Source organism: Oryctolagus cuniculus, chromosome 13, assembly GCF_051225735.1.
Source record: "Oryctolagus cuniculus isolate XC-2025 breed Fujian yellow rabbit chromosome 13, ASM5122573v1, whole genome shotgun sequence".
In the NCBI taxonomy this organism is placed as follows: Eukaryota; Metazoa; Chordata; class Mammalia; order Lagomorpha; family Leporidae; genus Oryctolagus; species Oryctolagus cuniculus.
Window position 1 is genome coordinate 103,197,675 of NC_142879.1, and position 23,955 is coordinate 103,221,629.

Below are 23,955 nucleotides of genomic sequence, written 5' to 3' on the forward strand. Positions count from 1 at the left end.
GCAGAGATTTCACTCCGAAGTGTGGACAAAGGTGTTGTTGGTCCATCAGTGCTTAGCTCCGAGTGTGCATCACGTTTTGCCGTGAGGGACCGTGCCTTCTGTCGAGAAGGTATAGCCGTGCTCGCGAATAGGTGGCAAGTTTCACTAAAGCTAAGGAGTACGTGGTGACGGAGGCCGCAGTGTTGTGGGGTGGTTCAATGACAGCCGTGTCCGTGCACACCTGAGATTCACCTGCTGCCAGCCCAGCAGTGACAGGCGTGTTTGTGGGCCTGAGCAGCTGCGTCATGCCCTGTGCTCCGTGTCCAGGCTAAGTAGGACGCCTTCAGCTAGAAAGCGCTGTTTCTATGGGGTAGTCACCTGGGCCCCGTTAAGCTCTGAAATAAATTCTCTCTGCAGAAGAGAAAAATCACAGAGGTGCCCTCTAAGCTGGAAGAAACTGAAGCAAAAATGAGGTGTGCACGTAGACCGGTGGAGTCGGGCGTCCCTGAGACTTCCCTGTCTGCCTGGGTTATGTCAGAACAGCAATTCAAATTCTTTCTTTAAGGCACATGGGGATCTCCAAAAAGTTTATGGAAAAGGCATATGATCCCCAAAAAAGCATGAATTTCAAATTTGCCATGCCAAAATGAACTTATGTCTTCATTCCATATCCCATGAATTTCTCAACGCCCTCCCTCAGCGAGAGTGTTAAAGAGAGTGGCTGGAGCGAGTGTTGAATTCCCAGCCATAGTAAAGGTGGATCCGCGGAAGCAGGCACGTGAGATTCGCATTTCAAGAATGAGGCCCCGAAGTGAAAGGAAATTGAGGCCCTCAAATAATTGATGAGAGGACTCCAAGCCACCTGACCTCTGCCTAAGGTGTTTGCAGGGCCCTGGGGGCTGGGCTCCAGGACTTGGGCCTGAGTGTCTCTGGGCTCGCCACAGCAACAGTGAGCTCGCTGTACGTACTCCTGCTCCGTGCCCTAGTTCCTTTGGGCCTGAGACAATGAGCTCTTTGAAGCTAAAATTAAGCCTATCTATTTTAGGCCTTTGTTGTCCACACTGGGAGAATCTCAGGTTCTGGGGAGGTCAAGCGGTTTGCAGATGACCTGCGGTGACCTCGTGGACCGTGCCTTCCCCAGGGTTAAGGGCAAGGCTCATGTGTGGGAGGCAGGGGCCCTGAAACCCAGTCTTGTCTTAAGACCAGGCCCCTGTGGCCAAGGAGTGCTTCAGAAACCAGAAGTGACCAGTGTGTGTCGGGTGCCCGAGGGCTGCAAGGGCCAAGTCCACACTAGCGGATGGGCAGCTGCTCAAGATAGCAGGTTCCAGAACCTTCCATGTAGACCCCCAACGGTGGGAAGGAGGCAGCTTCTTGGGCAGCTCATCAGTTACTTCCCAATTTCCAAATTCACCAAGCAGCACCCATTCCTGGAATTGGAACGTTTTCCTCTTGTCCTGATATGTGAGGGGGGTGGGGGTCCCAGTTAGGTACACGCCAAGCTGAAATGCAGAAGAGGTGGGGGGAGGGGGTGCTCCCAGCACTTGCCTGGGCTTCTGGGAAAACTTATGCACTGGCCAGTAAAATAATAATAACGGGAGCCGGGGAGATCGTGTTGAGTTCTCTGGTAGCCGCACTGCAGAAAATGTAAGGGGATGTGTTGCATTTGTTTCTGGCAAAGACTCGTTTCAGAAGAAGTTGGATTTCAAGTCTGCCTCTCGTCTTGGCTGCTCTGGTGTACGGTGCTACGCTGTGGCTCAGGGGTAGATTTGGGGAGAATAAGTTAGTGTCTTCCTCTCCGTGCTGACCCCAGACTTGTCTGCAGGAGTAGGAGACCCGGAAGCAGTTCTGTGTTCACACGGTCTCTCCCTCAAAATTAGGACTGATGGCTCAGAGCGTGCAAGCAGTAATAACTGACTAATAATTGAGGTGGTTCCGCCCACTGCCTAAGAAAAATCATGCAGGTTCTTTCTTTCCAGATGTGGCTCCCCCTCCCCTGCCTCTGTTCTCTGGATTTAGTCTAAGTCTGCGGGAACCTGACTTAACCACTTGCCTTTTGTAGCATAGGCAGGGACGGCCACCCGGTGTGTGCACTTGGCCTGGTCCGTGCTGCATGGTGTGTGAGCACTTGAGCATGAGCCGTTGAGCAAAGTCGTGGAGGAAGAAGCTGGCCGGGGCCTCCTTGTCAGGACTAACAAGTAGTTGTCACCCAGGAATTATCTCCGATTCCTGCCTGTTTGACACTCACTCAGGCACAGGGTCCCGTTGTTGCGATCCGCCCTCCCCAGTGTGTCAGATTTCACCCAGGATTTAAGAACCCCGTAGAGTTGACCCCTGAAAACCTGTATCCACATCTGAGTCCCGGATGCTGGCTGTGGTTCCCTGGCCGTGAGGTCAGGTTTTCCAGCGAAGGTCAGAGCCAGTCCCTGAGAGGCGAGGGAAAGTCAAGTCTGCCACGTTGATAGCCCCCAAGCCACCTCCGGCGCGTGCGATTCCAAATCTCGGCTCAGGAAGACGTAGTCCGCTGCAGAGTGAGGCTGGGAGGCAGTGGACAGCTGAGGGTTTGACCGCTGGGTGAAGGAGGTCATCTTGCTCTCGGGGTGAGGTTCCTGGGGGCTGATAACACTTGGTCACGTGAGCATGCGCATGCGTTCAGCTGAACCCCGGCACACCATGCCTGCAAATGACTGCAACCCTAACAGGACTCTTGTCTCCCAAGACTCTGCAATGTCTCCCATTTGTTTTAACCTGTAGGAAGAAGGAGAAGTTACAGACGATAATGCCATTTCTAATCTGCTTTGGGTAAGCCTGACTCTAACCGGGGTGCCCTCTAGGTTGTGGCCGGAGTTAGGCCTCCCCACCTGTGAGTCTCCCCACCCCCATGCCTCCCTGGCTGGTCTCGTATCCCCCTGAGCAACACAAGCCTTGATTCAGACTGGAGAGCTGGTCCCTTCAATCATGAAATGCAACTACGTCCATGTGGGTGTTTTTACGTTCCATGTTAACGCGGGTGCAACAGCCCTGGTTCTCTGTGTGACTGAGTATCTGGTAGAGATCGTGGGAGGTTGCCGCCCAGCTCAGTAAGTTCCCACGCAGAATGTTCTCTGGTACGATGACTGTGCTTGTGTGGGTTCATTATAGCATCGGCCTCATGGAAGGACCCTTGTGCAAAGAGGTGAAATTGCAATGAGCCCACTAACACTCTCTTAGAAAAAAGCCGTGGGCTGCGCACCCCCAGCCCCACCCCACCTGCCCTGCTCTCGTCGGCCGTCTCTTTCATCTCTAATCCTCTTGATCTGCCCTATAGGAACCTGTGTATGCTACTGCTTACTCTCCTGCTCTACCTGCTGCCCATAAGTACCCGTCTTTTGTATCTGTTAACCAGGTGAGGACAAGCCTGCATGCCTTATGCCTCATTGCAATTTCTGAGCAGAAGGGAAACACTTGTGTTTCATGTGGGGAGGGTGTGTGTGTGTGAGAGAGAGAGGCAGGCCGTGTGGGTGTGTGGGCACGTGTTGAATCAGTTCCTCGTCTACGCGGGCTACATCACACACGCACTGCAGCCTGGGCTTGTCTCTTACATGGACCTGATGGCATTCGCTCATCACGCCGTCATGTACCTGGCGTAAGAGGAAGTTTTCCCCTTCCCGCCCACAAGCTGTAAGTGCAGAGGCAGCTCTGGAGTCGAGGGGAGGGACCAGCTCAGCAACGATGTGATGTCGCTGAAGATTCAGCAAAAAGGGCCACCTGCTGGGGGCTGCTTGTAGTGACGCTGTTAAAACGAGAACGCACAGCCCCTGGGACCCTGCGCGTCTCCCCTCGCCATATTGTGTCTGAGCCCCAGCCCCCACAGGGGACGCTGTGGCCTGGGGGCTGAGTGGCGCAGTGGGTACAGCAGTTTTGACCACCCTGAAAGCCGAACGTGGGTGCCCCTGCTTCTTAGTACTCTTGGGAGTGTCCCAGCTGTCACCACGCCTGGGAGAAGGGGCTGCACCCACTCTCCCACAGGTGGCCTTGCCCTCGCCCTTCTCGGCTCCTCTGCCCTGAACTCACAAAGGCTCTTTTGAGAGTCCACAGCCCACATATCTGCCCCAAGAAAGAGACTCAAATCTGGGGCAAACTTGCTGCCATCAGTCATGGGGGAAATTAGCTATTGCTTTTCGATAAGTCTATGCTAAACTAGAAAGGGAAAGTTCTATTACTGAAGTTTGTGTGTGTGTGTGTGTGTGTGTAAATTGTTCATTTATTTATTTGAAAAGCAGAGTTACAGAGAGAGAGGGAGAGACAAAGAAAGGTCTTCCATCTGCTGATTCACTCCCCAAATGGCTGCAGTGGCTGGGGCTAGAAAAGCCCAATCTAGGAACTCCATCCATATCTCCCATGTGGATGGCAGGGGCCCCAGGACTTGGGCCGTCTTCTGCTGCCTTCCCAGGTGCATTAACAGGGAGCTGGATGGAAAGTGGAGCAGCCAGAGCCCATATGGGATGCCGGCACCAGAGGCTGCAGCTTAACCTGCTGCGTCATAACACTGCACCCATATTTTAGTAGAATGTTTTCCTAGAGCAGTTGTAGCTTCACAACTCAATAGAACAGAAAATGCAAAGAGTCCGTTTGTCCTCTGCCCTCCCAGGCAGAGCCACGTCCCCCGCCACAGTCAGTGAACCTGCACTGACACAGGATGGCCCCCCCAAAGCCAGGGTTCACATGAGGGCTCTCTGGATGCACCCTGTCTTGGGTTGGCCAAATGTGTGAGGACTTGTATCCACCATAAATGTCCAGGCAGCAGAGTTTCAGACACAACCAACCCTGCCCTTAAAATCCTCTACACCGCACCTGCTCATCACTCAGCTCCATGAACCTTTTCCTGCCTGCAAAATTTTGCCTTTTCTAGATGTCCCAGAGTTGGGATCCTACAGTAGAGTAGCCTTTTCAGGTTGCCATCTTCCACTTGGCCACAGACGTGGAAGGTCCCCTCCTGTCTTTCTACGACTTGATCTCTCACTTTGTCTTAGCTCTGAGCAGCATCCCCATTGCCTGGAAGAGGTGCCACAATGAATTCATCCATTCACCAGCCCAAGGATATCTTTGTTGCCTCCCAGTTTGGACAGTTACGAATAAACCAACTGTAGATATCGATGTGCAAGTTTTTGCTTAAGCTTTCAATTCGTCTGGGTATGAGGAAGCATGTGTGCTGGAAGGCTTGCTAAGAGTGTGTTTAGAAACTACCAGATTGTCTTCGAAAGTGTCCACACTTTTGCTTTCCCATCAGCAATAACCGAGAATTCCTGGGGCTCCCTATCTTTGCCAGGCTTTGGTGGGTGGTGTCAGTGTTCTGGGTTCGCACCATGCCAATGGGTGGGTAGTGGTGTTTGTTGCTTTAATTTGCAAATCCCTAATGCTGTTTGGTGTTGAGCATATTTCTTATGCTTCTTTCCCTTGAGATGTCTTCTTTGGTAAGGTCTCTGTTCAGGTCTTTTGCCTATTTGTTAATCTGTCTTTTTCCCCTGACTGGTTAGTTAGTTTTAAGAGTTTATATATATATATATATATATATATATATATATATATATATATATATATATTGACAGGCAGAGTGGACAGTGAGAGAGAGAGACAGAGAGAAAGGTCTTCCTTTGCCGTTGGTTCACCCTCCAATGGCTGCCGCGGCCGGCGCACCGCACTGATCCGATGGCAGGAGCCAGGTGCTTCTCCTGGTCTCCCATGGGGTGCAGGGCCCTAGCACTTGGGCCATCCTCCACTGCACTCCCGGGCCACAGCAGAGAGCTGGCCTGGAAGAGGGGCAACCGGGACAGAATCCGGCGCCCGGACCGGGACTAGAACCCGGTGTGCTGGTGTTGCAAGGCAGAGGATTAGCCTAGTGAGTCGCGGCACCGGCCATTATATGTTATTTTTGACAGCAGGCATTTACAAGTATTTCCTCCTGTCTGTGGTTTGTCTTCTCATTCTTTTCACAGAGCAGAAGGGCTTGCATTTCAATCAAGTCCTACTTATTAATGATTTCATGGATTATGCCTTTGATATTCTATATAAGAAGTCATTACAAAACTCAAGGTCATCTAGCTCTTACGTTGCCTTCTAGGAGTTTTGTGCTTTATATTTAGATCTCTGTGATCCATTTTGAGCTAACTTTTTTTCCTATGGAGATGTTTTGTGGTTGCTCTTGTTTAAAGATTTATTTTTATATTTGAAAGGCAGAGTTAAAGAGAAAGAGGGAGGGGGAGAGAGAGAGAGAGAGAGAGAGATATTCCATCTGCTGATTCACTCTCCAAATGGCCACAATGGCTGGGGCTGGGCCAGGCCAAAGCCAGGAACCAGGAGCATCTTCTGGGTCTCCCATGTGGGTGGCAAGGGCCCAAGCACTTGGGCTGTCTTCTGCTGCTTTCCCAGGTGCATTAGCAGGGAGCTGGATTAGAAGTGGAGCAGCTGGAACTTGAACCAGTGCCCTTATGGGATACCTGCATTGTGGGCGGCAGCTTACCCTGCGACACCAGTACGCTGGCCCCTTCAGTAAACTTGTGTAAATGCTGTAAGGTCTATGTTTTTTGGTTGGATTTTTTTTTTCCACACATGAGCAAAATTGTTGAAAGAATGTCTTCCATTGTAGTGCCTTTGCTTCTTTGTCAAATATCAGTTGATTGTGTTTATGTGAATCTACTCCTGGGCTCTATTTTGGTCCATTGATCTATCTATTATTTCACCAATAGCACTGTAATACTGTTTCATAGTAAGTTTTAAAGTTAGGTGGTGTCAGTCCTCCAACTTTTATTTTTCTTCATTATTGTGTTGACTATTCTGAGTCTGTTCGCTCTTCTTGTAAACTTTAGGATCAATTTGTCGATATCCACAAAATGTCTTGCTGGGATTTTGATGGGGATTGCATAGACCAAGTTGGGAAGATAGGACATCTGAACAAAATTGATTGTCCTCATCCATTCCATGAACATGGAATGCCTCTCCATCTATATTTACATTTCAAGAAAAATTAACATTTACCAGAGTTAATTTATGTCTTACCACTTCAAAGTTAAATTTCTTTTGAGTTCCGTGTTTTTACATCATCGGCTTTCCCATATAAATCTCTTAGGTCCTGATGAGGTAGCACTGGCCTTTTTTGTCACTTCACTGTATTCTGTTACTTTGCAGGTGCTGTCAGAATCTTCAGTTTAGCTTCACTGGACGAGGATAAGATAGAAAGTTTAAATCCATATCATAGCATTTTCTTTCCAGGAAGCTGTCTGGTGGTGGAAGAGTTTTACTGTGGGCCTGCCTTAATCCTAACCATGCAGCGTGGTTCTTTCTTGCTGTATCAGAAACGTGGAGATTTGCTGTGATGCTGCAGTGTACAAGTGTATAAGGAGAAGCAAACTCCTAAGCCACAATGTGGTAACCTGAAAACATTCCTACTGACAGATGCTTTGCATGGTTTCCATCCCTAAGGAAAGACCCTTCCTTCTTCCCAACTGTTCAACTACCTTCTCTTTCTTCTCTCTCTCTCATTCCCTCCCTGACCCTCTCTCTCCACATCTCCCCACTGTATTCATGGATCTATTCATATTCTACCCCAATTCTGTCTATTCTAGGCGACACTAAACATCTCCCACTTACCCTCAGAAGTGGTACTGTGCTTATCTCCATGCCTATTCCAACCTTCCCTAAAGGAGGAATGCAAAACTTGGAAGGGAGAAAGGGAGAAAAGGCCAGCAAATGAAGTTTTAAGCGACAAGAAGCAAAATGGACGAAGAGTTCTAAAACAGGATAGCGTTTGATGTGTGATAGCGATATATGATAAACTATACCAGATTCTTAAATGATCTATCTCTTAGCCTCTCCTGGAGCCATGTAAAGTCAGATAGAAGGGCTTAGGGGGCCCTAAAACAAACCCTTAAGTGGCAAAGTTCAGTACAAACTTCTAGAGAAAGGAAAACTTGTTTAATATTGTCACTTTGAGGGGAGGAAAAGACGTTCCTTCCTGGCCTAGATCCAGCCAACATATAGGAGCCCTGAATCCTAAAGTGGTTGTGTCAGCCAGGGCTCTATTCCTTCACGTGGGACAAGGAGCCCTGAGTGCTTTGGGCGGTGAGACTGATGCCTCCAGGAGGCCACCATGGGACTCAGTCACCACCCACCACCCACTCTGGACCCAGGTCCACCACGGAGAGGCCGACTTTCCTGGCACCTGACAGTTGGAAATGTCCGAAGCCAAGCGTCACACTGGTGTGAGAAAATTTGCCCCTGAAACTTCATGTTCCAAGAAAACCTACTGTCTTCAGAGGGACCCCTGGAAGTTGACCTCAAGGTTTATTGAATCAGGGTGTGAGGTTCAGCGTTCCTTAGAGTTGGGGTCATCTCACTGAGGGTGAGTGGGAAAGTTAAGGGAAAGCGTGCTTCGTTGTTGAGTTTTTCGGTAACTTTGTATTTTGATTGAACTTAAGACTTAAGGGAAGTTTCTAGAAGGGGCAGGGCGCTCTCCTGTACCCTTTCGCAGACCCACCAGTGGCTGCGTCCCCATCCTCCCTACCTTCCTCCTCCACCCCTTGCCTGACTTCTCCACAACTCCCTCCCTCTCTCTCTAGCACACACACACACACACACACACACACACACGTGTGAGCCGTCTGGAGCCATCATACCCCTTAACCTTAGAGTCCTGCAAAGTCAAAGCTATTTTTCTCCCATAGTCACACCACAGTGATACGGAGATCAAGACCAGGAATTGAACACCCGTAGAAGGTCTGTCTGAGCCACAAACATAAGCAACTCGTGTCCATTCCCCGCCCCCCACCCACTGCTCCCTTCTCCACCAACGATCCCATCCCGGGTCACAGCCTGCATTCCATGGTCCTCGCTCTTTAGGAAAAGGTCCTCGACCTGATGTCAGTCACCAAGGACCTGAGAATCCATCTGGCTGTCGTTCCCACACATCGGTATGCAGGACCAGTCCGTGCTGGGGGGCTTAAACCAGAGGTGGCCGAGGTGAACCCCGTGTCAGGCTAAGGGAAAAGCAAAGCAAGGCTCCTCTCCTCTGTGGTCCTCTGTCATCCGGGGCCCACCGCGAGAACCCGGAAGTCATTCCCTGCGGGTTCATTAAGGGAAATGGAAGTGCCACCCTCCTGCCCCGCGAGAACCCGGAAGTCATTCCCTGCGGGTCCACTAGGGAAGCAGAAGCACCGCCCTCTTGCCCCACGTGAACCCGGAAGTCATTTCCTGCAGGTCCATTAAGGGAGGAAGTGTCACCCTCCTGCCCCATGTGAACCCGGAAGTCATTTCCTGCGGGTCTATTAAGGGAGGAAGTGCCACCCTCCTGCCCCATGTGAACCCGGAAGTCATTTCCTGCTGGTCTATTAGGGAAATGGAAGCAGACTGGCAGTAGTGGTGTGGGCGGTCGTGGAGGAGAGCATTGCCCTTTCCCGTTGGTGGTGTTGGGACAAGGCCTTGGATCACTTTGAACTCTGCTGACTTCTGATCCAGGGCAATCTTCAGCAGGGGAGAGAAGCTGGGGAAGCTGCCAGGAGCTCAGCCCGAAGACCCCCGGGCTTGGAGAACCCCTCCGACAGCCACGACCCGCGGCTCGGCTCAGCAGCCTCAGTGGGCGATGCTGTTGTACCCTCCCTCCTTCCTGGGCCTGCCCCACTTGCCCTGCTGCTTCCCCAGCGCTCTGCCCGGATGTGGGGAGAGAGGGGAAGCCGGCGGAGCTGCCTCCATTTGCAGGCCACCTGTCCTAGTGTCACCTGCTGCCGCCGTTCATACACTCCCTTCCCCGCAGCCCACCCTCGAGCCCTGTGTGCCTCCTGTTGCTGCTCTCCCCTCCTCCTCAGCCCCAGCACCCTGTCCCCATCCTCAGCTGTGTTCCCAACTGTGAACCAAGTGTCACCCACGGCTCAGACATTTAAGAGGCAGGCAGAACCCAAAGTAGAAATGTTATTGTACGTGTCAGGTTACAGGATTATAGCATGATTTGACCACAGTGTCACACACAGGACGGCTCCAAGTCGCTTCCCTTGGCAGCCTGGCCAGTCTGGCTGCCTGATTGCCTGTAGGACACCGTTGCTGTAGGAAAAGGCATTCGGGGTTCTAGAAAGCTCTGTCACGCACCGGATTCCCAGCCACCTCTCCCTACCTTATGACTGACCGTGTTCCTGAGAGCTTGCGTGGGTAACGCCTTCTCAGTCGGTCGGGTTCCTTGTGAGTATCTATGGGTAAAATCTCCCAAGTGGGTAGAACCGAGCAACTTGAAAAGCATGTGAAGCTCATGGCAGGAAGACAATCTCTGTGCTTTCGTTTATTTTGACAAAGCTTCCTTTTGGTGTCTCAAACCAGCACGCAGAGCGCACCTTTTGCCCTAGAGTGTGCGTATTGTTGATGCTGCCCGCTAGCCTGCCTGGCAGGAATTTCAGACATTCCTGGAGAACCCTGGGGAACGCATTCCTCCTCGGTGTCTGCCTCCAGTCAAACTCACGCCTCTGCCATTCTCTCTGCGGTTTTTCCTCTTGGCGCACGGGGTGACCAGCGGGTGATGGACAGCCGGGAGAGCCAGATGACCATTGAAGAGAGGAAGCAGCTCATCACCGTGCGAGAGGAAGCCTGGAAGACCAGAGGCAGAGGGGCCGCCAACGACTCCACCCAGTTCACCGTGGCTGGCAGGATGGTGAAGAGAGGTCAGAGAGAGAGAGAGAGTGTGTGTGTGTGTGTGTGTGTGTGTGTGGTGCACATGCACGTGTGAGCACACTCACGCAGGGGGTGATGTTGCTACGTGACAACTCAAACTTTTTTTTTGTTTTTGGACAAGCAGAGTGGACAGTGAGAGAGAGACAGAGTGAAAGGTCTTCCTTTGCTGTTGGTTCACACACACACACACCCCCCCCCAATGGACACTGCAGCTGGCACGCTGCTGCCGGCGCACTGCACTGATCCGAAGCCAGGAGCCAGGTGCTATTCCTGGTCCCCCATGCGGATGCAGGGCCCAAGCACTTGGGCCATCCTCCACTGCAGACAACTCAAACTTTTAAAAGACATTTTTAAAAATTTATTTTCACCATTTGAAAGGCAGAGAGAGAGAGAGATTTTCCATATGTGTGGCCACTCCCCAGATGCTCACAACAACCAGGGCTGGGGCTGGGCCAAAGTCAGGAGCCAGGAACTCCATCCAGATCTCCCACGTGGGTGGCAGGGACCCAAATACTTGAGCCATCACCTGCTGCCTCCCAGGGTTCACATTAGCTGAGAGCTGGAGCCAAAGCAGAGGATTTGGGACTGGAACTGGGTGCTCTTGATACGAGATGTGGTGACTTAACCTCTGTGCCACATCCCATCTCCGTCTCTTTTTTAATTTCTAACCTTATTGATGTTGTGTCAACATTTGAGAGTAGGTCCTGGGAGATATTCCTAAATGTCTTTTCTTCAGCAGTAGTCCGTTAGTGTGCTCTGCAAGTGAGATGTCTAATTCAATTTGTCACTATTCCAGAACTTTCCCACCTGGAAACTGAGTGCAGTCGTCAGTTTCAAAAGCAACCGCAGATGTGCTGACACATCTGGGTGTTCCCCAGTCCTTACCTTCAAATTGTTTCCATTCTCAGGCAACCTGGCAACCAGTTACCCCAAGGAAGCCCCTGGCAGTAGAGGAGCCGGATATCTCCTCTGCTGTTAGGTTCACTCTTGGGCTCCTCTTCAGCATGCCAAGGCCAAGTTCAGGTGCAGTTTGTAATCGATGCAGCCCATTCTGCGGAGATAGGATTTCCTGCAGGAGGTGGCGCTTCTGCCACTGAGCTCTTGGAGCTGACTTGAAGTCAACATCAACGACGCTTGGGAGGGGACCCCCCGCAACCTACTGCGTGGTTAATGAAGTTGCCTGAGAGCATTGAGGGTGCCCTGGCCATCTTTGGGGCTTTATTTCCTGTCCTGTAGGGAGTAAAGTGCTGAATTCAGGGGCACCAGTATTGTAGAGCATGGGGTTAAGCCTCCACCTGCAGCACTGGCATCGCGTTTGAGCACTGCTTCAAGGCCTGGCTGCTCCACTTCTGATCCAGCTCCCTGCTGATGCGCCTGGGAAAGCAGTGGAAGGTGGCCCAAGTGCTTGGGCCCCTCCTACCATGTGAGAGACCCATATGGTGTTCCAGGCTCTTGCCTTTGGCCTGGTCCAGTCTTGGCCATTGTGGCCATTTGGGGAGTGAACCAGCAGATGGAAAACAGTGCTCACTCTCAGTCTCTCTCGCTCTTGCTCTCGCTCTCACTCTCTCCCTGTAATTCTGCCTTTCAAATAAGTAAATCCTTAAAAAGAGCTGTGTCCCTTTGCCACCTCTGAGCACACCCCTTGGCTTTCTAAGCTATTATTAGAAGCCAACTTTGAGTGGCCGGTGTTTCAACATTCACTGAGTACATCCTGGTGTCAGTTTCGTAGGTTTCTCTTTCCTTTTGCTCAGAATCCTTAGACACCACTTGAGGTGTCCAAGTTCCATATCCGGGTGCCAGGCTGGAGTCCTGGCTGCTCTGCTTCTGATCCAGCTTCCGGCTAACAGTGCACACCCTGCAAAGCAGCAGGTGTTGACTCCAACACTAGAGTCCCTGCCACCCACATGGGAAACCCAGACGGAATCCTGGATCACCATCTCTGGCCTAACCCAGACCTGGCTCTTGCTGGCATCTGGGGAGTGAACCAGCAGATGGAAGATCTCTCTCTCTCTCTCTCTCTCTCTCTATCTACCTATCTCTCTCCTTTTCAAACAAAATGAAAAGAAATGAATGAAAATTTTTAGAATACCTCTAGGGATCCTAACTGTTGTGAATGGTTGCTGGTTCCTTGTAGGCAGGAAGAAGGGAGCAAGGGAGAGCGGGATTCTTAGTGGAAGAATCCTTTCTAAGCGTTTCATTCTGACCTGATCTTGGAGTTGATGCAAGACGCAGAAGTTAACTCACAGAAGGAGGTGGTAGCTGAGTTTTTTCTTCATCAGATCTCAGAACTATGTAATTATATTCAATATACTTTCACACGAGCCCCTCCCTGTGTTAACCAAAGCAGACACTTTGAGTGTGGATTGGCTAAACAGAGCTGGAGCTGAGAACTCGAACCAGAGCTCAAGTCTTCCAGTGTCTGGCCCAGACTTTCATGTTGAAGACTTTGTACTTCGTTCTTTTTCCTTTCCCGTCTTAAAATCATGATTTATTTGCAATAGGACTTTACTGCCAAACTCCACTGCCCGTGTCCACGTGGATGTCAGAATAAAAGATTTTTCTCTTGAGCAGGTTTGGAGAATGAATGTTGCCCATTCCTCAGTGGATGAATTTGTTCTCACATTTTTCCGAATAAATCATGGATCTTGATGTAGCAGGAAGTCATTTTCTTGTGCTTTTACTCGAGTGCAGGAGCTGTCTCCCATTTTTCTAATATTTGCCTCCGCCTCCTGGGTTGTGTGTTTTATGATGCATCCTTAGCTCCCCTTGATCAGCAGTGATCCGGCATCTACTTCGCATTTATTGCAGAATGAAGCAGCCAGGGGGCTTTTGACAGGCAACCCTGTCACCACCCATCAGGGAATGGCCACGGGAGGGCCCCTGCTGGACCACAGGGAAGACACCTGTCCCACCTGTGGGAGTGCCTTGCTCACCACAGGCAGCAGGAGGCGCCAGGGAAACGGGATTTGCCCAATGCCTAGATAACAGGGAACAGGATTCCTCTGCTTGCTTGGAATTCGGCCGTCTGGGTCAGCCCTGTGGATCAGCCTGAGACTTACCGCCCTCTGTGCTAATGAACTCTTCAGGCGTCTTGGACGAATCCCTTTGACGAATCAGTAATGATTTACTGCCCCTGACTACGATACCAAATTTTTTTATTTTTTATTTTTTTGGACAGGCAGAGTTAGACAGTAAGAGAGAGACAGAGAGAAAGGTCTTCCTTCCGTTGGTTCACACCCCAAATGGGCGCCACGGCTGGCACGCTGTGCCAATCTGAAGCCAGGAGCCAGGTGCTTCCTCCTGGTCTCCCATACGGGTGCAGGGCCCAAGCACTTGGGCCATCCTCCACTACACTCCTGGGCCACAGCAGAGAGCTGGCCTGGAAGAGGAGCAGCCGGGACAGAATCCGGTGCCCCAACCAGGACTAGAACCCAGGGTGCTGGCGTCGCAGGCAGAGGATTAGCCTAGTGAGCCGCGGCACCTGCCAGATACCAAAGTTTATCAAGTGTACTTTCGCACTGATAGAAACCCTTTGCCAGTCTGAGCATCGAAACCAATGTTGAAATATACAAGGGGTCTTCAAACAGCTCATAGAATATTATAGAAAAACTAGGTCCCAATGTCATGGATTTTTGGCACCAGAATGAATGAACTTTTTAATTCCATTTTAATTTAATTCCATTTTGTCATAAACATTTTGAAGTCCTCTTGTATATATTTGCAAACATACACACACGTGGAGAAGTGCTACTAGAATATTGAAAGCAAATGTAAAGCACTTACCTTTATTTTCCCTTAATTTTGTTATGCTGTAATAGCACTCCAGTCTACAGGAGAAAAGAGCAGAGTAATTCAGCCGTGTATTTTTCCTTGTAAGTGGTTCTTCAGGGGACACTTAGAGCAGCAATGTCATCCAAGAATCTCACATTTTCATGAAAGAATACAACATGATAACATGAACATCTCATCTCTTTGTAAATGTGCTAATTACTTCCCTTCCTTCCCAACCCATTCTGCTGAGGTTCTGGAAAAATACTTAATTTCACTTCGTTGAGTTTTCTCAATCCAAATAGAAATGTTTCATGTATTTCTCTTTAATATTCCTTGTACCATTTACCCTTTTCTCTTTTTTAAAGTGTACTTATTTATTTGAAAGGCAGAGGGACAGAGAGAGAGCCAGCTCTAAACCAGGAGCCCAGAACTCCATCCGGTCTTCTGTGTGGGTGTAGGGGCCCAAGCATTTGGGACATCTTCCACTGCTTTCCCAGTGTGTTAGCAGGGAGCTGGATCAGAAGTGGAGCTGCCAGGACTTGTGATTACTTACAGTCCCCCAAAACAGTAAATTTCTACCTATATTTACAGTCATCCCACATGCATATGTATGCCATGGAACCTGCTGGACGCATGTGTGTGTATGTGCACCTGCAGGTGTGTGTGTGTGTAAATGCCTGGGAGTTGTGCAGTTTACGCTGGAACTACTAGAGTCCCGTCAGGGTCCCGAGGTGCTAACTACCTCTTCTGCTTGTGCCTCAGGTTTGGCATCGCCCACGGCCATAACTCCGGTAGCATCCCCTGCGTGCAGTAAGTCAAGGGGCACCACGCCGGTTTCCAAACCCCTGGAAGGTAGGTCCCCGGAGTGCCCCGTGTGCCGCCGTAAGGTTCTGCCCCCCGGGGCCTTAGTGCGACGCGCTTCCTCGGATGCTGTCTCCTTGCGTAGATATTGAAGCCAGACCGGACATGCAGCTGGAGTCGGACCTGAAGTTGGACAGGCTGGAAACATTTCTGAGAAGGCTGAATAACAAAGGTACCGGAAGCCAGGAGGGGAGCTTTGGTCTCTGCTCACAGCGTGCCTCTCGGGACATCCAAAGCAAACCCCGTGCCTCCCACACTGTCTCTCAACTCTGATTGCTCTCTCCTCTCTGCCAGATCGTCTTTTGATTATGGCTTCCCTCTTTCCGATTGGCGGAATTCCCTTTCTTGGTAGCTTACAGAAGAGCAAGGGCTGGTGGAGACCGATTGGCTCCCCAAGCCTGACTCTCTTTGGTGCTGCACTAAACAGAACTCCCAATGATCTCGCTTTGTTCCTGAACCGAATCCCTCAGGGCGCCCTCCAGGGAGAGGTGTGAGCTCAGTGATTTTGCTTCTAGCCTGACAACACGCTATCTACATCAGCAAAACCAGTGTGATCTTGGGCCTGGGATAATTCACTTTTTATGTCTCGATTTCTTAAAAGGCAAAAGCTGATGCTGCTACTAATAATCCCAAGTGATGTCTGAAAGAAAGAATTCTGGGGAAATCAGTGTTCAGTACTTACTTAAATACAAAAGCCACAGATCAGAGTGTCTAGAACTTGCGGCTTGCTCATATAAGGCACGGGGAGTCCTGCTACTGATGTGAGTTTGAAGAGCAAGAGGTGCAGAAGTGTCGTGTAGTAACTAAACTGTAGAGGCGAGGAATGCCGATGAGCCAAAACATCTCACACACGCGTGCATGCACAGTGCACTAGCCCAGGGCTCGGCAGACAGCGGCCACGGCCGAATCCAGCTCTCTACCTGTTCATTTAAGTAGAGTTTTATTGGAACACAGCTATGACTGATTGTGAGAGCTTTCGCAGGACAAGAGTAGAATCAGGTGGCCACACACAGGCCGTGTGGCCCCTCCGTGCAAAGCCTAAAACACGCATCACACAGCCCTTGGCAGGAAGAGAATGTGCTGACGCAGCATCTGCCTCCAGCAGGGCCAAGAGCAGGTTGAGAAATGCTCAGTGTGCTGAGTCAGCGAGGTCAGCTTCCCTCCCTCCCACCACCCGACTGCGCGAGACGTGTTCAGGTGGGAAGTCATGGAGGGACCCAGGAAGTCACCACGGGACCTGTATGCCACTGTCCCGTGTTCGCCACGCCTGGACACGCGGAATTTAGCATGGAAATGACTTGTAGGCGTGACAAAGTACAATTGCTTCCCTAACTCTTGTCGCTTGCTTGCTGGCTTGTTGCTGATGGCAGGGATGCCGGAGACGGTGCTCAGTGTCACGGGCAGATCTGTCAAGGAGGTGATGAAGTTGGACGACGAGGAAACGTTCGCCAAGTTTTACCGCAGCGTGGACTATAACGTCCCCAGAAGTCCCGTGGAGCTGGATGAGGACTTCGATGTGATTTTCGACCCATATGCGCCCAAGTGAGTTATTTAGTGTCTGTCGTTGCTCCCATGAGAAGGGCTTCCCCCTCCAGCCCTCACGCAGGACTTTCCTGGGGGTTCTCCTGTTGTCTCCTGCAGTCCCGCTAGGCCCGGGAACTGCTAGATACTGATAACATCACTCATGGGCTGTATGGAATTGTCAGCTTAGAAACTAGCCTGTCGTAGGTTTAGTGATTTTCCAGTCCCGCCTGTGGCTGCCGTGGCAGGGCCAGACCAAATGGCTACATGGGCTGTATATGGCCCACTGGCCGGACTCGGCCCACTCCCGCTAGAGCGTGACTGTTATTCTGTTACTGTACAGCGAGGTGCACAGTGCAGCAGGCAGACCACACGAGGTGGATTGTCACACAACTGGGACGTCATCAGTTAGCAGACGTTGCTACACCTGTCTTTCATCAGTGTCTCCATCCACTGCCCTGGAGGCACACTGTGCATATTTCCATTCGTTCAGTCTGTCATCTGCATGCTTCCATTTCCTACCTGAAAAAAAAAAATAATGAGCGACTTGCCATATCCCTTGAAATAATGTTTGAGGTGCCTGTATGCACTTGTTGTTTAGCCCTTTCCCAATCATCTCCCCACCCAAATGTCGTGGTTTAAATTGTCCCACATGATCATTTCAGTGTGCAGCTGTGTAGTTACATATGCACCCCATAGTGTCCGTGGGGCTGGCAGGCTCAGGACGGGGTCTGCCCACTCCTCGGGCTGGTCTCTGTGGCCCCCGAGAATGCTGGGGGCATGCAGTGGTTGCAGGTGGTGTTGCACACTGATTTTCCTTCTACATACAGCTGCCCTGTGGTGCCCCTGGGGAATGGTGGGGTCCAGGACCCCCTGCAGATCCCAGAGTCAAAAGATGCCCTGTGTCCCTTTTGAAGGTTGTGTGCTTCATCCTCCCGTATGTTCTGAGTCAGTCCTCTCTGGATGACGTATGGCGCCTAAAGCGCATCAGTGGTAGGCACAGAAGTGTCACTGGGGTTCTTTAGGGAACAATGGCACGGAAACAAAGTCCGCACGGAAACGAAGTCCGTGTATGTTCAGTACAGGCACGATTTTTTTTTTTTTTGAATATTTTTGATCCATGGTTGCTTGAACACGTGGATACAGAACCCTGGGATATGTAGGGCTGAGAGTACCTTTTGGAATGGTGGCTCTTTTCCCAGGGGGCAGAGGCTGGGTGGAGGGTTGTGGGGAGGGGGAACTGCAAGGCCATTGGGTGCAGAGCACAGTTGAGTGTGAAGGAAAGACCAAGCCATCGAGGAGTAGTGGTCATCTGAGCCCAAGGAGGACCTGCTGTTGGCAGTGGAAGCAGAGGGTACATGTCCCTGCAAAGATGGCTTGGATGCTCACAGGGGCAGGAGAGGCAGAGGGAGGTCTCCCCAGCAGTGGGCCAAGGGGTGCCCACGAGTGGGGTCCCCGGTGGTTGGTTGAGATCTTGAACTCAGCGGACTTGGGTCTCCCCTCCGAGAGTCTCTGAGTCCACATCAGGGGTGTGGCAGTGGCAGCAGGAGCTGTAAGATTCAGTCACGAAATCGGGAGGTAACCGTGTGGAGCCTGCTGCTCCAGGTGCAGGGTCCACAGCCACGTTGGGGTGGCCCAGGCTGCAGAGTGGGCCACAGCTCCGCCTCGCTCTGCAGGCTGACCTTCTCCGTGGCTGAGCACAAGCGCGCTGTTCGGCCCAAGCGCCGGGTCCCAGCTTCCAGAAACCCCCTGAAGATGCTGGCAGCCAGAGAGGACCTCCTGCAGGAGTACACGGAGCAGAGACTCAACGTGGCCTTCATGGAGTCCAAGCGGATGAAAGTGGAGAAGAGTGAGTACCAGACACCATCTGTGCTAGGGCAGAGGGCAGTGAGCATGCTCAAAAACCCACCCCAGACCCACGGGAGCAGCTGTGACCCACACGTGCATGCTATTGGGCACTGGAAGGCTTCTCCCCTGCCCCCCACAACCCCCACCCTGAAATTCGTGCAGTGCATGTTGAGTTTCGGTTGAGTGATTGACATCACCCTATGTTGCTGCATTCTCTTGGAAGAGGTCATGGGTGAAGGTTGCTTCTGAGTTGTGTGGTTCAGCCCATTTTCAGCTCTGCAGGGCCCGAACACAGCAATTCTCCACTTCATCTTATTCGAGAGCAGATGACTTGAACTTGGAGGAGACGGTGGACCAAACCACTGCTTCTCCTAACGCTGGGTTTTTATGTTGTCAGCTGCTTTTCAAGTTGTTTGTGGTGGACCATTCAAGGTGTTTGGAGTTGGAAGGGGGCTGGGAAGAGTGGGAGATTTGAAACAGGAAACATTCAGGGTGAGTGAGGAGGTAGATTCCAGCTCTCAGCTCTCCTGCCTGTGGCCACCTGGTAATGTGGGGTTGCATCGTCACAAAGCAGTGGTTTTCCTGGTGGAGGTAATGGCATGCATATTCTTGCTAATTTTAATATTCTTGCTATGATTTCTATTTTTCTATGGCCTCCATAAACCATTTCCTAAGGCTTTTCTTAGAAATAGATTGGACATTGATCATGTCTAAACCCAAAATTCAAAAATGCTCTACAACCCGAAATGTTGAGAGGATGCACACTGACAACACACGTGGAAAGTTCCACACCTGACCTCCTGTGATAGGCTGCAGCCCAACTGCAGGTGGATTAAAGATATTGGGTAAGGGGCCGGCACTGGGCATAGCAGATAAAGCTGCCACCTGCAGTGCCGGCATCCCATATGGACGCCGGTTCAAGTCTCAGCTGCTCTACTTCCAATTCAGCTTTCTGCTATGGCCTTGGAAAGTAGTAGATGGCCCAAGTCCTTGGGCCCCTGCACCCACGTGGGAGACCTGGAAGAAGCTCCTGGCTCCTGGCTTCAGATCGGCGCAGCTCCAGCCTTGCGGCCATCTGGGGAGTGAACCAGCGGATGGAAGACCTCTCTTTCTCTCTCTTCCTGTGCCTCTCTGTTATTCTGACTTTCAAATAAATAAATATTAAAAAAAAAAGTTGGGTAAAGTCACCATCAGGGCAGACAGCGCTGTGGCGTAGTAGGTTAAGCTGCCACCTGTGGCACTGGCATCCCATATGGCTGCTGGTTCTGGTCCCGGCTGCTTCACTTCCAACCAGCTCCTTGCTAGTGCACCTGGGAAAGCAGTGAGGATGGCCGCACACATGTGGGAGACCCGGATAAAACTGGCTCCTGGCTTTGGCTTGGCCCAGCTCCTGCCTTTACAGCCATCTAGAGAGTGAACCAGCAAATGGAAGACCTCTCTCTCTGCCTCTGCCTCTCCCACTCTCTAACTCCACCTTTCAAATTAATAAATAAATCTTTTTTAAAAAATCACTTTGGGGCTGTGTGTCTAGGAGTATGTGAAACACAGATTCACGTGGGTCCCATCCTAAAGGTGTCTCATTATGTGGACGCAAACATTCCCAAATCCAAAATTCAAAACACTTCCGGCCCCAAGCATTTCAGATAAGGAATTCTCATCCTGTGTTGTTATTTATTTATTTATTTATTTATTTTTATTAGAGAGAGAGAGATAGGCCACCCCTAGATAGTCTTTAGATGGACCAGTTGAGTTGTTTCTTTATGACTGGCTTACCAAGAAAGTACATTTCTTTTTTCTTTTTTTTTTTTTTTAATTTATTTATTTTGAAGAGTTAGAGAGAGAGAGACCTTCCATCTGCTGGTTCACATCCCAGATGGCCACAATGGCCAGCTCAGAGCCAGGAGCCAGGAGCTTCAGCCAGGTCTCCTGGGTGGGTGACAGGAGCCCAAACACTTGGGCCATCTTTCACAGCTTTTTCCGGGCCATTAGCAGGGAGCTGGATTGGAAAGTAGAATAGCCGGACCACAAACCAGTGTGCACGTGGGATGCTGGTGTCGCGGGTGCTGGCTTTACCCGCTGCGCCACAGCGTCGGCCCCCTAGAAAGTACATTTCAGAAGTTGCTCTGTCATATAGAATTCAAGTCCTGTTGCATACCTTCAGTGTTTGACCCTAACCTCAGTGAGACAGCTCTCTGGGCTTCTCCCTATCCGTTCTCTAAAGCCATGAGTTGGCTCACTGGAAGCAAGGTATCTCGTGGCTGGGGTCTCCCATCTGAGGGCCAAGGGCATCCAGATAACACCCAGCTCATCACTTGGCCTCCAGGGAAAGGTTGAACCGTCTTCCTTGGGATTTGTTCCCAACCCCTGCAGGTCACTGGGATTTACAGCGACTCTCAGTGAAGCTGCAGCCAGTGAGCTCAGCTCCAGGTTTGGCACCAAGGTGGCCGGTCCACTCTGTCACTCCATTCTCTTCCTTCATAGCAAGGGGTGACACTGTCAGCCAGCACTTCATGCCTTCAGGGCTGTGTGGAATTCTTAACGTGGTGGGTAAGCGTGGAACTGCAGAGTGACTCAGACCTGAGGAGCTTCCATTCCCACTCAGGATGAGCTTTTAATGGCACAGGCATGGGGCAGGCAGTGTGGTGCAGCTGTTAAGATGCTGCTGGGGATGCCTGCATCCCACAGCGGAGTTCCTGGGGCTGAGTACCACCTCTGTTTCTGACACAGCTTCCTGGGGAGGCAGCAGGTGACGGCTAAAAGTACTTGGGTCCCTGCCACCCATGTGGAAGACCTGGATGGAATTCCAGCCTCCTGGCTTTGGCTTGGCTCAGCCTTGGCTGTAGCAGGCCTTTATGGAGTGAACCAGCAGGTGGAAGATATCTATCTATCTATTCATCTATTTCTGCCTTTCAAATAAATAAGCTAAAATGAATAAAAGTTTTTAGAAATAGCAGACAGAGGCGGTGAGTCAGCTCTGAGTGCTGTCTGGTTGCGAGCATTGTCGTGTCAGCTGAGCACCTCTCCCATCCATGTGTCCCCATCCGCCCAGTGTCGTCCAACTCCAACTTCTCGGAAGTGACCTTGGCCGGCTTGGCCAGTAAAGAAAGCTTCAGCAGCGTCAACCTGCGGAGTGTCAACCTGACCGAGCAGAATTCCAACAACAGCGCCGTGCCCTACAAGAAGCTGATGCTGTTACAGATCAAAGGTATTTCCGAGCCACCGTGGCGGCCTGCGCAGGGGCCAGTGGCTTGTGCTGATCACGCGAGGGAAGCGGGGTGCTGCCTCCTGTCCTTTAAACTCCACAGAATACACAGGCAGGCAATATTCTGCCCACCGTGGCTGCTGAGGTCACAGCAGCTGCTGACGGCAGCGCTGCATTGGAACCCAGGTCTCTCCCCTTGCAGAGTCATGGCTTTTGCTGCGGCTTCCCCCGCCCCATGGCCCTCGCACGACTTGCAGTTACCAGCTGCATGCTTAAGTCATCAGGGTGGATCTCTGCTCTCTGCTCCGTGCCCCTAACTGACCACAGCGGGATCCAGGCAGGCCGGAGGGAGAAGGGCACATTCCCGGGGAAGGAGTCGAGGGAAAGCAGAAGCAAATGGAGCAGACCTGGATCCCACCCTCACACCCTTTTGATTGGGAGCAAGGGAGATGCAGAGGGTGTTCAGGGACACTTAGTGTCCCAGTGGCACCCCTGGGATCAGTCACCAAGAGCAGGGTGGCTGAATTACCCCAGACTTGGGTGAGGCTGTCCAGCGTGTCTCTGCACAGTCACCCTCCTTTGTAGAGAGTTCAACAGGCTGGTGACAAGCTCAGAAAGCCCGCCTCTGTCCCTGGTCCAAACCCGGGACGGTGCTGTCAGTGTCACCGTGGAAAGCTCCATGTCAACAGCTCATTAGGAAGAGGTGGAAGACAATGCTTCCCTCTGAGCTGACTCAAGACCTCCCTGTGGTTCCTAGCGGAAGCTCCCGAGGAAGGAGGTCCCACAGGAAGGCATCGCCTTCCCCTGTGGGCTGGTGGCAGACGTGTGGGTGTCCCGCTGGGTCGGGTGGAAGGCACTAGCAGTAGAGGGGAGAAAAGGGAACGGAAGGTGTTAATTCACCCATGCATCTGCTGAGACTCAGGGAGTGGTCCTAAGCAGTGTGGTGACCCTGGGAAAGCCCTAAGCTGGGGACGTGCTGGACAGCGCTGCCACGTTTCCCCCTTGCAAATCCCCCTGCTCGCCCAAGTGGATCAGGGCAGTTACTGTCATTGACGCGACTGTGGGGCTGGGAGTCTGTCGCACAGGGGGCTTCAGCTGAGGGGTGCAGCCCAGTCCTGGTTCTGCCTGGGGAAAGGTGACCCTTGCCCAACTCCCGCTCAGGAAGAAGACACGTGCAGACCAGGCTGGTGGAGCCTCGCGCCTTGTCACTCAACAGCGGGGACTGCTTCCTCCTGCTGGCTCCCCAGCACTGCTTCCTGTGGGTCGGCGAGTTCGCCAACGTCATAGAAAAGGCCAAGGTGGGTCTTGGAGGCGAAAAGCAATGCCTCCCGGTCTCGTCTTCCTTATCCACTGATGAAACCTTCTACCAGCTGTCAGAGAACCTTCTGCCAGCCATCACCCCCCTCTCAGACGCTTCTCGGATGCCTGCTGTTTCATTCAGACGCAAAGGAGTGGGTAGTATTTCCTTTCCCGGATGCCCTTCAGACAAGCTCTTGCTGGCTGCACACGTGGAATGTTCTAGAAAGTTTAGAACCCCACCTGAAAGTTTTGAAGTCCTGGGTGAAAAACAAAGTGGCAGCCACTTCCAGGTCCTTTATCCTGGCTGCCTGGAAAGTTCAAATGTATTTGGTCAGCATCTCATGGGGCAAATCCCACAAAGCATGGGCGTGTGTTCTCAAATTTTCACACGATCCATTCAGTATGGAAGACGGAGCCCTGTTGTGCCCAAGAATGGAAGCTCCTGGTCTTTCTGAGTTAATGTTTTCTTGATGTAATTGGATCATTGTCCGACAATCAGAGCCCTTTCGCTGGGGCGGTTTGAGACACACACAGCCTCACCAGGTGCCACTCCGGGTGGCCCTGGGGGGGGGGGGGTTCGGGGGAGCTTGTGACCCAGGTAATTGTACCCCTGTCGCTTTTCCAGGCCTCGGAACTTGCAACTTTAATTCAGACAAAGAGGGAGCTTGGCTGCAGAGCTCCGTACCTCCAGACCATAGAAGAAGGAATTAACACACACACGCACGCAGCCAAAGACTTCTGGAAGCTGCTGGGCGGCCAAACCAGCTACCAATGTAAGAGTCTTGCATTTC

The 23,955-nt window shown here is 51.5% G+C and overlaps 1 protein-coding gene and 1 long non-coding RNA gene across 29 annotated transcripts in view; both read left to right on the plus strand.

Annotated features, from left to right (window-relative positions):
• The window catches only part of SVIL (supervillin), a 204,028-nt gene that overhangs the window by 161,178 nt on the left and 18,895 nt on the right, over positions 1 to 23,955 (plus strand). For 19 of the 28 annotated variants that reach the window (XR_016219242.1, XM_089311867.1, XM_089311865.1 and 16 more), the window contains 10 exons: positions 2,731 to 2,778; positions 3,284 to 3,361; positions 10,505 to 10,652; positions 15,196 to 15,285; positions 15,380 to 15,466; positions 16,665 to 16,836; positions 18,492 to 18,664; positions 21,713 to 21,868; positions 23,027 to 23,163; positions 23,790 to 23,937. Coding sequence is in view for 26 of the 28 variants with exons in the window: in XM_089311867.1 (XP_089167993.1) it covers positions 2,731 to 2,778; positions 3,284 to 3,361; positions 10,505 to 10,652; positions 15,196 to 15,285; positions 15,380 to 15,466; positions 16,665 to 16,836; positions 18,492 to 18,664; positions 21,713 to 21,868; positions 23,027 to 23,163; positions 23,790 to 23,937 (1,237 nt within the window). In the remaining 2 variants the exon portion in view is untranslated. The remainder of the gene's footprint in view (positions 1 to 2,730; positions 2,779 to 3,283; positions 3,362 to 10,504; positions 10,653 to 15,195; positions 15,286 to 15,379; positions 15,467 to 16,664; positions 16,837 to 18,491; positions 18,665 to 21,712; positions 21,869 to 23,026; positions 23,164 to 23,789; positions 23,938 to 23,955) is intronic. The other 9 variants (XR_016219243.1, XM_089311870.1, XM_089311871.1 and 6 more) reach the window with 2 other exon arrangements.
• On the plus strand, positions 8,849 to 9,906 carry LOC149122825 (uncharacterized). Its single transcript, XR_016219244.1, has 2 exons — positions 8,849 to 8,921; positions 9,466 to 9,906. It is a non-coding gene; the product is annotated as an uncharacterized LOC149122825 (long non-coding RNA).